General features: G+C 66.4%; 2 protein-coding genes across 12 annotated transcripts; both read left to right on the top strand.

Annotated features, from left to right (window-relative positions):
• The first annotated feature begins 486 nt into the window (after positions 1–486).
• NAPRT (nicotinate phosphoribosyltransferase) lies at positions 487–3,971 on the top strand. Of its 3 annotated transcripts, XM_032760633.2 has the most exons (13): positions 487–799; positions 1,002–1,129; positions 1,206–1,288; positions 1,545–1,675; positions 1,767–1,882; positions 2,096–2,292; positions 2,366–2,506; positions 2,783–2,867; positions 3,056–3,136; positions 3,233–3,335; positions 3,413–3,567; positions 3,665–3,772; positions 3,858–3,971. In XM_032760633.2, exons 1-13 carry the CDS (start codon positions 574–576, stop codon positions 3,918–3,920), a joined length of 1,617 nt encoding a protein of 538 aa, XP_032616524.1. In that variant the 5' UTR covers positions 487–573; the 3' UTR covers positions 3,921–3,971. The 3 variants fall into 3 exon arrangements, with proteins under 3 accessions (XP_032616524.1, XP_032616523.1, XP_032616527.1); XM_032760632.2 differs by having other exon boundaries at positions 1,767–2,292; XM_032760636.2 differs by lacking the exons at positions 3,413–3,567; positions 3,858–3,971 and having other exon boundaries at positions 1,767–2,292; positions 3,665–3,758.
• A 128-nt stretch (positions 3,972–4,099) lies between these two features.
• On the top strand, positions 4,100–12,453 carry MROH6 (maestro heat like repeat family member 6). 9 transcript variants are annotated; one of them, XM_032760626.2, is made up of 14 exons: positions 4,100–6,300; positions 6,512–6,664; positions 6,876–7,030; positions 7,688–7,805; positions 8,051–8,235; positions 8,328–8,465; positions 8,652–8,766; positions 8,877–9,020; positions 9,101–9,274; positions 9,927–10,094; positions 10,385–10,504; positions 10,759–10,861; positions 10,971–11,036; positions 11,182–12,453. In XM_032760626.2, exons 1-14 carry the CDS (start codon positions 6,013–6,015, stop codon positions 11,406–11,408), a joined length of 2,154 nt encoding a protein of 717 aa, XP_032616517.1. In that variant the 5' UTR covers positions 4,100–6,012; the 3' UTR covers positions 11,409–12,453. The 9 variants fall into 9 exon arrangements, 8 of the variants coding, with proteins under 8 accessions (XP_032616517.1, XP_058299685.1, XP_032616515.1 ...); XM_058443702.1 differs by having other exon boundaries at positions 9,098–9,274; positions 11,182–12,447; XM_032760624.2 differs by having other exon boundaries at positions 9,098–9,274; positions 10,385–10,522; positions 11,182–12,447.
• Positions 12,454–12,759: the final 306 nt, after the last annotated feature.

The following is a 12,759-nucleotide window of genomic DNA, read 5'->3' as shown; positions in this document are numbered from 1 at the left end:
GCCCCCCTGCCCCACGCCGCCCTTTCCTGGGTGCCAAGCTCTTTCCAAACGACATTTGCGTCCATCTGGGCTCCCTCGTCCTAGCCTGGCTGCTCAAGCTCCAACTAAGGCAGCCTCTGGCCTCCCTCCCCAGGCCCAGGGCAGAAGCTGGCTGCTGGCCCGCAGTTGTCTTCTGGGTAGGTAGGGGTGGAGTCTGGCCGGTCTGTCCTCCACCCATATCGCCTCCTGGCAAGTCCTGAGCTGCACCTCATTGCCCGGCCAAGGGGCAGACACACGAGCGACTGAGGGCACCTCTGGTGACCAGGACCGGGCTGCGCTCCAAAGAGGCCGCTGGGCCTGGAATGGGGTTGGGGGTCCGAGAGGAGTTGGGTGACATCCCCCACCCCATCCCGGGTCCAGCTGTTTCAGCCCCTCTCAGCGCGCAAATACTATTAGACCTCTCCCGTCCTCCATCGCGTCCCGTGCCGCTCCCAAACCGCACGATAAGCCCCACAGGGAGTGCGCCATAGGCCGGGGCGCGTCACGGGGCCAGGGCAGGGCGGGGCGGGCCGGAGTCCGGACGTCGGGAGCGGGATGGCGGCGGAGCAGGACCCCGAGGGGCGCGCGGCGGCGCGGCCGCTGCTCACTGACCTCTACCAGGCCACCATGGCGTTGGGCTATTGGCGCGCGGGCCGGGCGCGGGACGCCGCCGAGTTCGAGCTCTTCTTCCGCCGCTGCCCGTTCGGCGGCTCCTTCGCCTTGGCCGCCGGCCTGCGCGACTGTGTGCGCTTCCTGCGCGCCTTCCGCCTGCGGGACGCCGGTAGTCCCCCGCCCGCGCGACGAGCCCCCCACGCCCGACGGAAGCCCCCACCCCGGGAGCCCCCCACGCCTGACGAACCCCCACGCCCGACGGAAGCCCCCACCTATGGCCGGTGGAAGTCCCTGCCCCCCAGTGGAACCCCCCCATGTCCCACGACCGGTCTGTCCCCGCGCTGGTCTCAGCGCAGTTACCTCGTTTCCAGACGTGCAGTTCCTGGCCTCGGTGCTGCCCCCAGACACGGACCCTGCGTTCTTCGAGCACCTGCGGGCCCTCGACTGCTCCGAGGTGACGGTGCGAGCCCTGCCCGAGGGCTCCCTCGCCTTCCCGGGCGTGAGTAGGGTTAAGCGGGCGGCGCGGCGGCCACGGGGTGCTGGGCCGAGCGCGGAGCTGACTTCGCTCCCCGCAGGTGCCGCTCCTGCAGGTGTCCGGGCCGCTCCTGGTGGTGCAGCTGCTGGAGACACCGCTGCTCTGCCTGGTCAGCTACGCCAGGTGAGCTGCGGGCCGCCGGCAGGGAGCGTGGGCATGGGATGGGCCCCGAGCGCCGGGGCTCCGTGCTGGACTGTGGCTGCGGGGCTGGCTGCCCGGAGGTCCCAGGACTGGCCTCCCGCCCCCACTGTGCAGGGTGTAAGGAGGGACTGGGTGAGGGTGGAGCTCCCAGGTTGGAAGTTCCAGGCCCCAGGTAACCGCCGTCTTGGGTGGCCTGGCGACCCTCACCCTGGGTCCCCCGACTCTTGGCTCCCCACAGCCTGGTGGCCACCAACGCAGCGCGGCTTCGCTTGATCGCAGGGCCAGAGAAGCGGCTGCTAGAGATGGGCCTGAGGCGGGCTCAGGGCCCCGATGGGGGCCTGACAGCCTCCACCTACAGCTACCTGGGCGGTGAGTGTCTGGTGCGGGGCAAGGCAAGGGCCGGGAAGGAGGAGCCCCGTCTTGGGCCAAAGCCCCCCAATCCCACCGCCTTCCTCCCCAGGCTTCGACAGCAGCAGCAACGTGCTAGCGGGCCAGCTGCGAGGTGTGCCGGTGGCCGGGACCCTGGCCCACTCTTTCGTCACTTCCTTTTCAGGCAGCGAGGTGCCCCCTGACCCGGTCAGTCCCTCCTCTCAACCCTGCTGTCTCCAGGCGACAGGCCCCAAGCCAGCCCTTGCCCTGGCGAGAGGTGTGCCACCCAGGCAGGTCACCCCAGTGCTGTCCCAGGAAGCTGGCACGGGCTGCATTACCTTTGCCGTCAAACTAGGGTGTCCCTGGCCAGGCCTCATCCTGCATTCCTGGCCCCCATTCTTCACCGACTCTGTTCCACAGATGTTGGCGCCGGCAGCTGGTGAGGGCCCTGGGGTGGACCTGGCGGCCAAAGCCCAGGTGTGGCTGGAGCATGTGTGTGCCCACCTGGGGCTGGGGGTGCAGGAGCCGCACCCAGGCGAGCGGGCAGCCTTTGTGGCCTATGCCTTGGCCTTTCCCCGGGCCTTCCAGGGCCTCCTGGACTCCTACAGCGTGTGGAGGTGAGCCCGGGCACTTTAGGGGTGGGCGCAGCAGAACCTCAGCAGCCCCTGATCCCCTTATCCATACCTGCAGGAGTGGTCTCCCCAACTTCCTAGCAGTCGCCCTGGCCCTGGGAGAGCTGGGCTACCGGGCAGTGGGCGTGAGGCTGGACAGTGGCGACCTGCTACAGCAGGCCCAGGAGATCCGCAAGGTCTTCCGAGCTGCTGCAGCCCAGTGAGTTTCCCGGGGAGGAGGTGTGCCTGGTGGGAGATCCCTGGGGAGCCAGGATTTGGGGATGGGGCAGGGAAGGACAGCGAGGTACTCTGCTGTGGTTTCAGCAGTGATATTGCAGGCCGTGGCAGGGAGGTAAGTGGTGGGGCTCCCTAGGAGCTCCCAAGCAGAAGGTGAGCACAGGTGTCCTTGACGGAGGGGGTGGGGGGCAGGGGGACACAAGGGTGAATCAGGAAGACCTGAGGGGCGGCCCCCACCCTTTCTCCACCCATGCGGCAGGTTCCAGGTGCCCTGGCTGGAGTCAGTCCCCATCGCAGTCAGCAACAACATTGACGAGGAGGCGCTGGCCCGACTGGCCCAAGAGGTGGGGTGGATGAGGGGGTAGGCGGAGGGTGGCTAGGGGGCTCCGGGGGCCCCTGCAGGTTCTGGCTGGGCTCACTGCCATCTCCTTCCCCCAGCCAGGGCAGTGCCACCTCCTTCCCACCCAGGGCAGTGCCACCTCCTTCCCCACCCAGGGCAGCTGGGCTCACGGCCACCCCCTTCCCCACTCAGGGCAGTGAGGTGAATGTCATTGGCATTGGCACCAGTGTGGTCACCTGCCCCCAACAGCCTTCCCTGGGCGGCGTCTATAAGGTAGGGACAGTGTTGGGGGCCCAGGTGGGGGCAGGTCTGAGGGATGGTGCTGGGTGGGGGATAAGGACTAGCCAGCTCAATGCCCTCTCCCTGCAGCTGGTGGCCGTGGGGGGCCAGCCACGAATGAAGCTGACAGAGGACCCCGAGAAGCAGACGTTGCCTGGGAGCAAGGCTGCTTTCCGACTCCTGGGCTCTGACGGTGAGGCCCTCCCATTCCCCCTGCTGTCCACCTTCAAAACACCAGGGCCCCCCCTTATTCTTGCCCCACCCACACAGGGTCTCTACTCATGGACGTGCTACAGTTAGCAGAAGAGCCGGCGCCACAGGCTGGCCAGGAGCTGAGGGTGTGGCCTCCAGGGGCCCAGGAGCCCTGCACCGTGAGGCCAGCCCAGGTGGAGCCGCTGCTGCGCCTCTGCCTCCAGCAGGGACAGGTGGCTGACCCACCACCCTCATCCTGCCCCCCAGCCCCAGTAGAGCCCTGACTGGGAGCCAGCCCCAAGCTTCTCTTTCCTTACGTCTTCCCTGCAGCTGTGTGAGCCGCTCCCATCCCTGGCAGAGTCTAGAGCCTTGGCCCAGCTGTCCCTGAGCCAACTCAGCCCTGAGCACAGGCGGTTGCGGAGCCCTGCACAGTACCAGGTTGGGGGGAGGCCCGCCCTGTCATTCTGCCCTGTGTGCCCCCACCCTCCCCCTGCCCACCGCTCCCCTCCTCTGCTCCCTGCAGGTGGTGCTGTCCGAGAGGCTGCAGGCCCTGGTGAACAGTCTGCGTGCAGGGCCGTCCCCCTGAGACTCGCAGCCGGGCTGCCTGGAAACAACACGAATCACTCACTTCTCCCCACAGCTTGTCCTGTGTTGTTTGTGTCATCTGTTCACCCAGCCCACAGGCTGGGCCTCCCGGGCTGGGGCTGGGCTGGAGTCAGGAATCTGAGCTCAAGGGAGCAGGAGGATTTGCATCCCAATGAAAGCACAGGCCCTGCCGGGGTGGGAGACAGCCCTGTGCTGAAGCCTGAAGGGCAGTGAGGAGTTCCCCAGCTTGGGGTGGGCTGTGCGGAGTCAGACCCCACACTAGAACCACAAGGCCACAGGCAGGGAGGGCTTTGGTGTCTGCCTTGGAGTTGAGGGAGTTGCTGTGGAAGACCTTTCCTTGCTAGAGGCAGGCTGGGGACAGGACAGGGTTGGGGGGTAGTGCCAGGTAAGAGGGTCTAGCCGTGGCCCTGGGCTCCCATGCCTGCCCAGGCACTGCCCCCCAGGCTCAGGCTCAGTGAGGACATCTCAAACTCCCCAAGTCAAAAGGGAGAGCTCAGGTGTCTCCTGCCACTGCTGCTGCCAACCCGGCACCACCCTGGCATCTGGCCTCGGGGACACAGCTCCTGACCCAGCAGCCTGCGGAAGGAGAGGAAGAATGGGGAAGAAGTTGAAGCTCCAGGAGATGACTCAGCCCCGGACACCTAGCCGGAGTGGCGCTGCACATGGCTGTGCTGGGCTGGCCCTGCCTCTGCGCCAGCAAGTTCCTGATCTCAGGGTTCCGCCAGTTTGGGCAACATGAGCTTCAGAGGAACTGCTTGGGAGAGAGCTCCTAGGCTTGGCAGGAAGTGGAGGCTGGGGGCCTGGGCCTCTCTTGTTCAAGCAGCCTGAGGTGGCACAGACAGGCAAGGGCGTGGGGGGAATGCTGGCCGCCTGGGGTGCGTCAGGGGCACTTCCGTCTGCCCAGGCATTCCACCAGACCAGCTCATCTGGCTCCCCGGGGCTCAGGGTGGGCAGCGCCACTGTGTGGTTGGCTGAGCGTGAAGGGTGGGGACTTGAGCAGAGGCCCAGTCCAGCCCCGGGGAGTACGAGCTAGGAGAGAGATACAGACTCGCACACACTGGACAGAACAGACCACACCCCAGGCACCCCCAGGGCACCCGCGCACTCCGAGGGGCCCAGCCAGGGTGGCAGTATTCTTCCATTCTTGCACTGCTGTAAAGAAATACCTGAGACTGGGTAATTTCTAAGGAAGAGAGGTTTAATTGGTTTGTGGTTCTGCAGGTACAGGAAGCATGGCTGGGGAGGCTTCAGGAAACTTACTGTCTTCGTGGAAGGGGAAGCAGGCAGGTCTTACATGGCCGGAGGGAGGGGTGGGGCAGTGCCACACACTTCCAAACAACCAGATCTTGAGAACTCTGACAATGGGAACAGCACCAAAGGGGGAAGTCGCCCCCAGGATCCAATCACTTCCCACCAGGCCCCACCTCCAGCACTGGGGATTATGTTTCAACATAAGATGTGGCCAAGGACCTGGGACCCAGAATGGGCCTGCACAAGCTCTGGAGGGGCCGCCGCTCCTCTGGTGTCTTCACTGCCCCCTCCACCCCTCTGGGCTGCCCCAAGCTCACCCAGTCATGCCTGTTCCAAGGTGTCTGACAGAGCCAGTGTGCAGGGGGCAGGGCCAGCCCCTAGCCCCAGGCCCAGTGGGGAGCTGACTGCCGCTGGGCTCAGGGCGGGGCCCAGACTCCTAGACCCTGCGAGGACCTCCTCAGAGCTGTCCAAAACTACCCTGAGCCCCCTGGTCAACAGGGGCTGGTAGTCAGGGTGGGGGCCCTTCTCCCCCTTTGTGGATCTGCCAGCTCTTGGGGATCCTGTTCTCAGGGCCCTGGTGGGTAGAGCCACACCACAGGCACTCAGGCTCCAGGTGGCCACTCCCCTCCAGCAGCCCAGGCAGGAGGGCCCCTCAAAGGCCCATTGTAGGCACCTCCGTGTGGCTCCCCAGCCCCCGCAAGCTCACGCTCGCGCACGCGCCACCACGCCCGTCCGTGGTCCCGCCCGGGCAGGCTTCTAGGTCAGTCCTGGGCACAACTTCCCGGGAGGAGCAGTGGCAGGTGCTGCAGGCAAGGGCCACCATGGCTGGGGGTGTGTGGGGCCGGGCCCGGGAGGCTCCCGTGGGGGCTCTAACCCTGACAGCACTGACTGAAGGAATCCGGGCCAGGCATGGGCAGCCCCAGGGACCCCCTTCCACAGGCCCTCAGCCCAAGTCCTGGGAGGTCAAACCTGAGGCTGAGCCACAGACCCAGGCACTCACCGCCCCCTCTGAGGCTGAGCCTAGACGTGGGGCCACCGTCCCTGAAGCTGGCAGTGAGCCTTGCTCCCCCAACAGTGCCCTGGAACCAGCCCCTGAGGGGCCCCACCAGGTGAGGGGTGAGGGAAGGGATGCTGTGGATGCTAGGTGGAAGGCGGGGTGGCGGGGGGTGGTGCTGGCCCCGGGGGAGGTCAGGGCGAAACAGGCTGGTGAGCAACAGAGGAGCAAGGGATTTTGTAGGAAGCCGGGTGGGAGGCTGAGGGACCAGGAGGAGAGCTAGGAGAGGTTTGGGCACTTCAGACGCCCCCCCCATCCTGCCCTAGGTTCCCCAGAGTTCCTGGGAGGAGGGAGTTCTTGCCGACCTCGAGTTGTACACGGCTGCCTGCCTGGAGGAGGCTGGCTTTGCAGGGACCCAGGCGACAGCGCTCACCCTGTCCTCAGCCCTGGAGGCCCGGGGGCAGCGGTTGGAGGACCAGGTCAGCCTCCACCCACTCCATGCCCTACAGAATCCTGCCTGTTCGGGCACCGAGGTGGTGGGAGGGGCCTGGAGAGCGCAGCCGGACCCTGCCATCTTCAGGCTGCTCCTGCCAGGCGGGATCAGGTTGGGGGTGGAGGTGGGGTGCAGGCCAGAGGGGAATGGACGGTGGAGGAGGCCTGACTGCTGAAGTCTGCCCCGCTCCCCACCAGGTGCATGCTCTGGTGCGCGGGCTGCTGGCGCAGGTGCCCAGCCTAGCAGAGGGGAGGCCCTGGAGGGCGGCCCTGCGAGTGCTGAGCGCACTGGCCCTGGAGCATGCGCGGGACGTGGTGTGTGCGCTGCTACCCCGCTCTCTGCCCCCCGATCGGTAACCCAACCGTCCTGGCTCTGCGGTCCCCACGCGGCTTCCTTCCCTCTTCCCGCTTGGCGGTGGAGTCTGGCCCCAGACGAGGGAGCTGAAAGGGGGCAGGGCCTCCTTATTCCAGCCCTGCGGTGACTCGTGCCCCGTATCCATTCCCGCTCCCCTCACTTTTGGCTCTGCAAACTCCCCCCACACCCTGCCACAGAGTTTCTGATGCTGGGCTCCTCTATCTTCAGGTGGTCTCCCCTGGATACCGTCCTGGGGTTGGCTCCGGAGTGGGGTGAATGAGGCTGGGGGGCTAACGTGCCTGGACACCCCTGGCTCTTTGGTTAATTTGCCCCAGAAGTTATCTTTGGTTTTATTCTCTGTGGCGATTTTTTTTTTTAAATAATGCCAGGTTTATCTCACTGTCGCTGACCCAACAGGACTCCCAGTGAGTCCCCACCCGGCAGCTCAGCTTAAGACAGGCTATGTTGTGGTCTGCACAATTAACACTTCATTTGTTTCTCTGAGATTTGGGGATTGGGGGAGATGAGGGTGGTGGTTTCCTGCCCCTCCCCTGCTGGAGTCCTACTGGCTGCCTCCACCCTGGCTGGGGACTCCCTACATCCCCTGGACACCCACCCATCTCTTGTCTCACACCAGACCCCTCCAAACCCTCAGGGCAGCAGCCGAGCTCTGGCGCAGCCTAAGCCGTAACCAGCGTGTAAATGGGCAGGTGCTGGTGCAACTGCTGTGGGCACTGAAGGGCGCTTCGGGGCCTGAGCCCCAGGCGCTGGCGGTAGGTGGCTCCAGCCATTACCAGGGGGCAGGGGCGGGGGCAGGCGTGGGGGGCGGGGGCAGGCGTGGGGGGTGGGGGGAGGGGGGAGGTTGGGGATAGGGAGTTTGCACCTAGGTAACTGCTCCTGGAATGTCCCACGCGTGTCTGAGGCTTAGTCTCCATCCTGTCGATGGCACACCTGTCCCTCTGCTGCCCAGCACAGCTCCAGGCGTGCCCCAGGCCTGAGTGGGCCACTTGCTCCGCAGGCCACACGTGCTCTTGGGGAGATGCTGGCTGTTTCGGGCTGCGTGGGAGCCACAAGGGGTTTCTACCCACATCTGCTGCTTGCGCTGGTCACACAGCTGCACAAGCTGGCCCGCAGCCCGTGCTCCCCCGACATGCCCAAGATTTGGGTTCTGTCCCACCGAGGGCCACCACACAGCCACGCCAGGTGAGAGGCAACACCAGGTTACGTGGGGTGGGCCAGCATGGTGTCACCCTCTCAGCCCCCACTGCCCACCTGCTCACTGTCCCCACCACCAGCTGCGCCGTGGAGGCCTTGAAGGCCCTGCTCACCGGGGATGGAGGCCGCATGGTGGTCACATGCATGGAGCAGGCAGGAGGCTGGAGGAGGTTGGTGGGAGCCCACACCCACCTGGAGGGCGTCCTGTTGCTGGCCAGGTGAGGAGGGCGAGGAGGGCGAGGAGGGGCCCCAGGGTGTCACACCAGGAAGAGAGTCGTTGCTGGCCAGGTGCTGGGCAGGGGGACAGGGAAAAGGCAGGGGCATGAGGGTGGTGTTGGGATGGGGTCTTCTCGAGGAGTGAGGCCGCCAAACGGAGCGAGAGCTCCCATTTCCACCCACCCCAGTGCTATGGTGGCACATGCCGACCACCACCTGCGAGGCCTCTTCGCGGACTTGCTTCCTCGGCTTCGCAGCGCGGACGACCCGCAGCGTCTCACGGCTATGGCCTTCTTCACAGGGGTGAGCCTGCTTCCCGGATGGGTGGTGAAGGGTGACTCTGGACTTGATCCCTGAGTCGCAGCGGCCTGCACGGGGAGCGCGGGCGTGCTGACCCCGTGTGCCTCGCCTAGCTGTTGCAGAGCCGGCCCACCGCACGGCTCCTGCGGGAGGAGGTCATCCTGGAGCGACTCCTCACCTGGCAGGGAGACCCCGAACCCACTGTGCGCTGGTTGGGCCTGCTGGGCCTGGGCCACCTCGCGCTGAATCGCAGGAAGGTGAGAGAACGGGAGGGGTGGAGAGGGGCTTGGCCCGGTCGCGGCGAGGTCTGCAAGAGGCTGACCCCGAGTCCCAGCAGGTGCGGCACGTGAGCACGCTGCTGCCGGCGCTCCTGGGCGCACTGGGCGAAGGCGACGCGCGGCTCGTAGGTGCAGCGCTGGGCGCCCTGAGGAGGCTCCTGCTGCGGCCCCGGGCGCCTGTGCGGCTCTTGAGCGCGGAGCTGGGACCGCGCCTCCCTCCGCTGCTGGACGACGTGAGCAAACGCCCCGCCTCCGGGCCCGCCCCTCCCGCTGTCACCGCCCCCGCCCATCCAGTTTCTCCCTCCCAGGCACCGCCCCCCGTCTCTCCCTCCCAGGCCCCGCCCCGCCCCTCCAGCCTCTTCTTCTAGGCCCCGCCCCGCCCCTCCAGTTTCTCCCTCCCAGGCCCCGCCCCCAGTCTCTCCCTCCCAGGCCCCGCCCCGCCCCTCTAGTTTCTCCCTTCCATGTCCCGCCCCCCAGTCTCTCCCTCCCAGGCCAGGAGCTCCCAGGCCCCGCCCCGCCTCTCCAGTTTCTCCCTCCCAGGCCGCGTCCCCCCAGTCTATCCGTCCCAGATTTCTTCCCTTCTGACCGCCCCCGCCCCTCCCGCCCACTGTCGCCCAGCTCCGCCCCTCCAAGGCCGTGTCCCGCCAAGCTCCTCCCCGCTAGACTTTTCCTTCCAGACCCCATCCCTTCAAGCCCCACCCCCTGCAGGGGCTCCCCAGGCTTCCCAACCAGGTCCAGCTCCAGGCCCTGTTCCCTGTCCCCAGATCACACCGAGTCAGCAGCCTTCCCTAGACCCCCCACTTCCTCGCTCCGCGCTGGCCGCACCCTCCCACCCTTGCAGCCCCTCTCAGTCTCCGCCTGCCCTGACTGCGCCCTCCCACGCAGACACGGGACTCAATTCGCGCCTCGGCCGTCGGGCTCCTCGGGACTCTGGTGCGCCGGGGCCGGGGCGGGCTCCGGCTGGGGCTCCGCGGCCCCCTGCGGAAGCTGGTGCTGCAGAGTCTCGTGCCGCTGCTGTTGCGTCTGCATGACCCCAGCAGGGACGCTGCTGAGGTCAGCAACCCCCCACACCATCCCACCCCGATGCCATCCAACACTCACCACTCCCACCGTGCCTCCCCTCCGACAATTACAGGTCGGGGACTCACCCATCCCAAGGACCTCAGAGGCAGGTGTGACGGGCGGCCAGGTTACTACTGTTCTTCCCTTGAGCGGATTCAATCCGGCCTCCTGCCCTGGGCTCTTCTGCCCCTCACCCGATGCCCTTGCTCCCCCTCTTCCCACCCCACCTTTAGCCTTTCTACTTCCTGGACCCCTGACCCGGCTCCCTTCCCCTATCCCAGAGCTCAGAGTGGACCCTGGCCCGTTGCGACCAGGCCTTTTGCTGGGGCCTGCTGGAGGAGATGGTCACCGTGGCCCACTATGACAGCCCTGAAGCCCTGAGCCACCTCTGCTGCCGCCTGGTCAGTAGGGGAAGCAAGGTGACTGCAAGGGGGTATGATCAGCAGCCCACTTGTTCCAGGGTTCACCGGGGCCCCCAAACCGTTTCTACTGCAGCCAAACCAGATAGGCTACTGGTGGGGCAAGTCCAAGGCCTCCCACCATGCCACCTGCTCTGGGGGCTCCCCTGGAACCCCAGCCCCTGGATTCAGCTCTGCAACCTCCTCCACACTCAGGATCAGCCCTCCTGTCCTGCCACTAGCCCTTTTATCCCCAGGTTCAGCGATACCCGGGCCACGTGCCCAACTTCCTGAGCCAGACCCAGGGCTACCTGCGGAGTCCACAGGACCCCCTGCGCCGGGCAGCCGCCGTGCTTATAGGTGAGGCCGCCCGGGGTCACACTGCCCCTGGCACCGGGGCTTTGGGAGCTGGGCCAGCCTCCCCCTGTGGGGCTGTGGGGCCCGCACTCATGCATCTGCTTTGGTCCAGGCTTCCTTGTCCACCACGCCAGCCCCGGCTGTGTCAACCAGGACCTGCTGGACTCCCTGTTCCAGGGTGAGGCCCCACCTTGCCAGGGGATGGTGTCCTGGAGAGGTGGCTGGTGCTAGGGCGGAGTGGACGGGAGCGGTGGGTGAAGGGCCAAGGGCCCGGGCACTCGGCCTTCCTGGGCTCCCCAGCCTGAGCCGCGGTCTCTTCACAGACCTAGGGCGGCTGCAGAGCGACCCCGAGCCGGCCGTGGCCGCGGCAGCGCACGTGTCCGCCCAGCAGGTGGCGATGCTGGCCCGCGCCCGGGGCCGCCCCCGCGGGCCCCGCCTCCTCCGCCTCGCCCCGCGCCCCGCCCGGCCCCCACCAGTCTTCGCCGACAGCCCCTTCCAGCGCCGGAGCCTCGCGGGCCGCTGGGGCTGCTCCGGACCCCGCCGAGCCTGAGGCTCGGGGCTGGGGCCCGCGGGCCAGGGTCCGACTCAGGCACCCCACACGCACAGCAGCCGTCCCCGCCCTGACGGAGGGGCTCCCTGGGCCTGGTGCTGGACGCCAGTGCCCACCCCCACCCCCCACCCCCGCGACCCCTCTTCAGGCACCCACCGCCCTGATGGCGACAGAGAGGGACAGCCAGCACCCATCTGTCCCCGTCAGGGCTCTTGTTCTCACAGCCCCCTGGAGCATGCCCTGTGTCCCAACCTTGGGCCTGGCTCCTGGCCCAGATGGCACCTGGCCTTTTGAGTCTGTTGGGGGACCCCAAAGTTGGTCGTCCCATAGGCTGCCCTCTTGGGTCTCCACCTCATGCCTGGACAGACGCTGTGGCCTGTCCGGGCCTTGGCCAGCCCTGCAGCTGCACCCCCGATCCTCATCCCTCACCCCATTCCTTGCCAGCATCCTGAGGCTCCTGGTGGGCATCCTCTCTGCTGAAGACTATTGACCTGTCTCCCGGCCACACCTGCTGTGCCCTCTCAGCCAGGCCATCATCACCCCCTGTTTGTTATGTCAGGCCTCATGGGAGCCTGGCCTTCTCCAGAAGCTGGCCCCGGTGTCCCCCCCAAGCTGGACCACGTAGGCCCCGGATCACACCTGGGGGTCCAGATGTAGGGGTCCCGTGTACACGCCCAATCAGACCAAGCACTTGTGACACTACCCCAGCACCTCTCCCAGGGCTGAATGAGGAACGCGCCACTGGACACACGAGGAAGAGGCTGCTCTGGCAGCCGCCAGTGCTGTGACCTCACCTCCCTGGCTTTGGGCAGCAGATCCCCGCACCTAGGATGCCTGCCTGGAAATGTCCTTGCATTCAAGGCCTCCTTCGCAGCCTCCTCCTCAGAGAAGCCTCCGCAAGTGCACAGGGAGCGTGCACAGCCTTGTGAAGGGCTGGGACCATTGCCCAGACTGGGGCTCCTCGGGCACAGGCGTGGGGTCCTACTGACCTGTCTCCCCAGCTCCCACACGGAAAGCATCTAAAATAAACACACATGGATGGAAAGCGTTGGGCGTCTGTTTCGAGTGTGGTTATGGGAGCTGACCCTGGTCCAAGATCTGGCTCGGGCTGGGGTAATAGGCCGTAGTCCCTGATACGGCCCCAGGTAAAGAGCCAGTTTGGCAGCAGGGTTAAAGGTCAGGCAGGCTCCAGGCACAGGCTATGGCCAAGTCAGGTTGGGTTAACCCTAAGACAGAGAAGCTGCACTGTGGTCTAACAGGCATGGAATGGATGGGATTAGAGCTGTCAGCACTGGGGTGAGTGTCTCTTTGCAGGTCATATGCAGGAAGCTGAGGATCAGGTCAAGGACAT

Source organism: Hylobates moloch, unplaced genomic scaffold (assembly GCF_009828535.3).
Source record: "Hylobates moloch isolate HMO894 unplaced genomic scaffold, HMol_V3 SCAFFOLD_9, whole genome shotgun sequence".
NCBI lineage: Eukaryota > Metazoa > Chordata > Mammalia > Primates > Hylobatidae > Hylobates > Hylobates moloch.
Note: the sequence above shows the minus strand (reverse complement) of the source record. Positions and strands in the feature narration are given on the sequence as shown.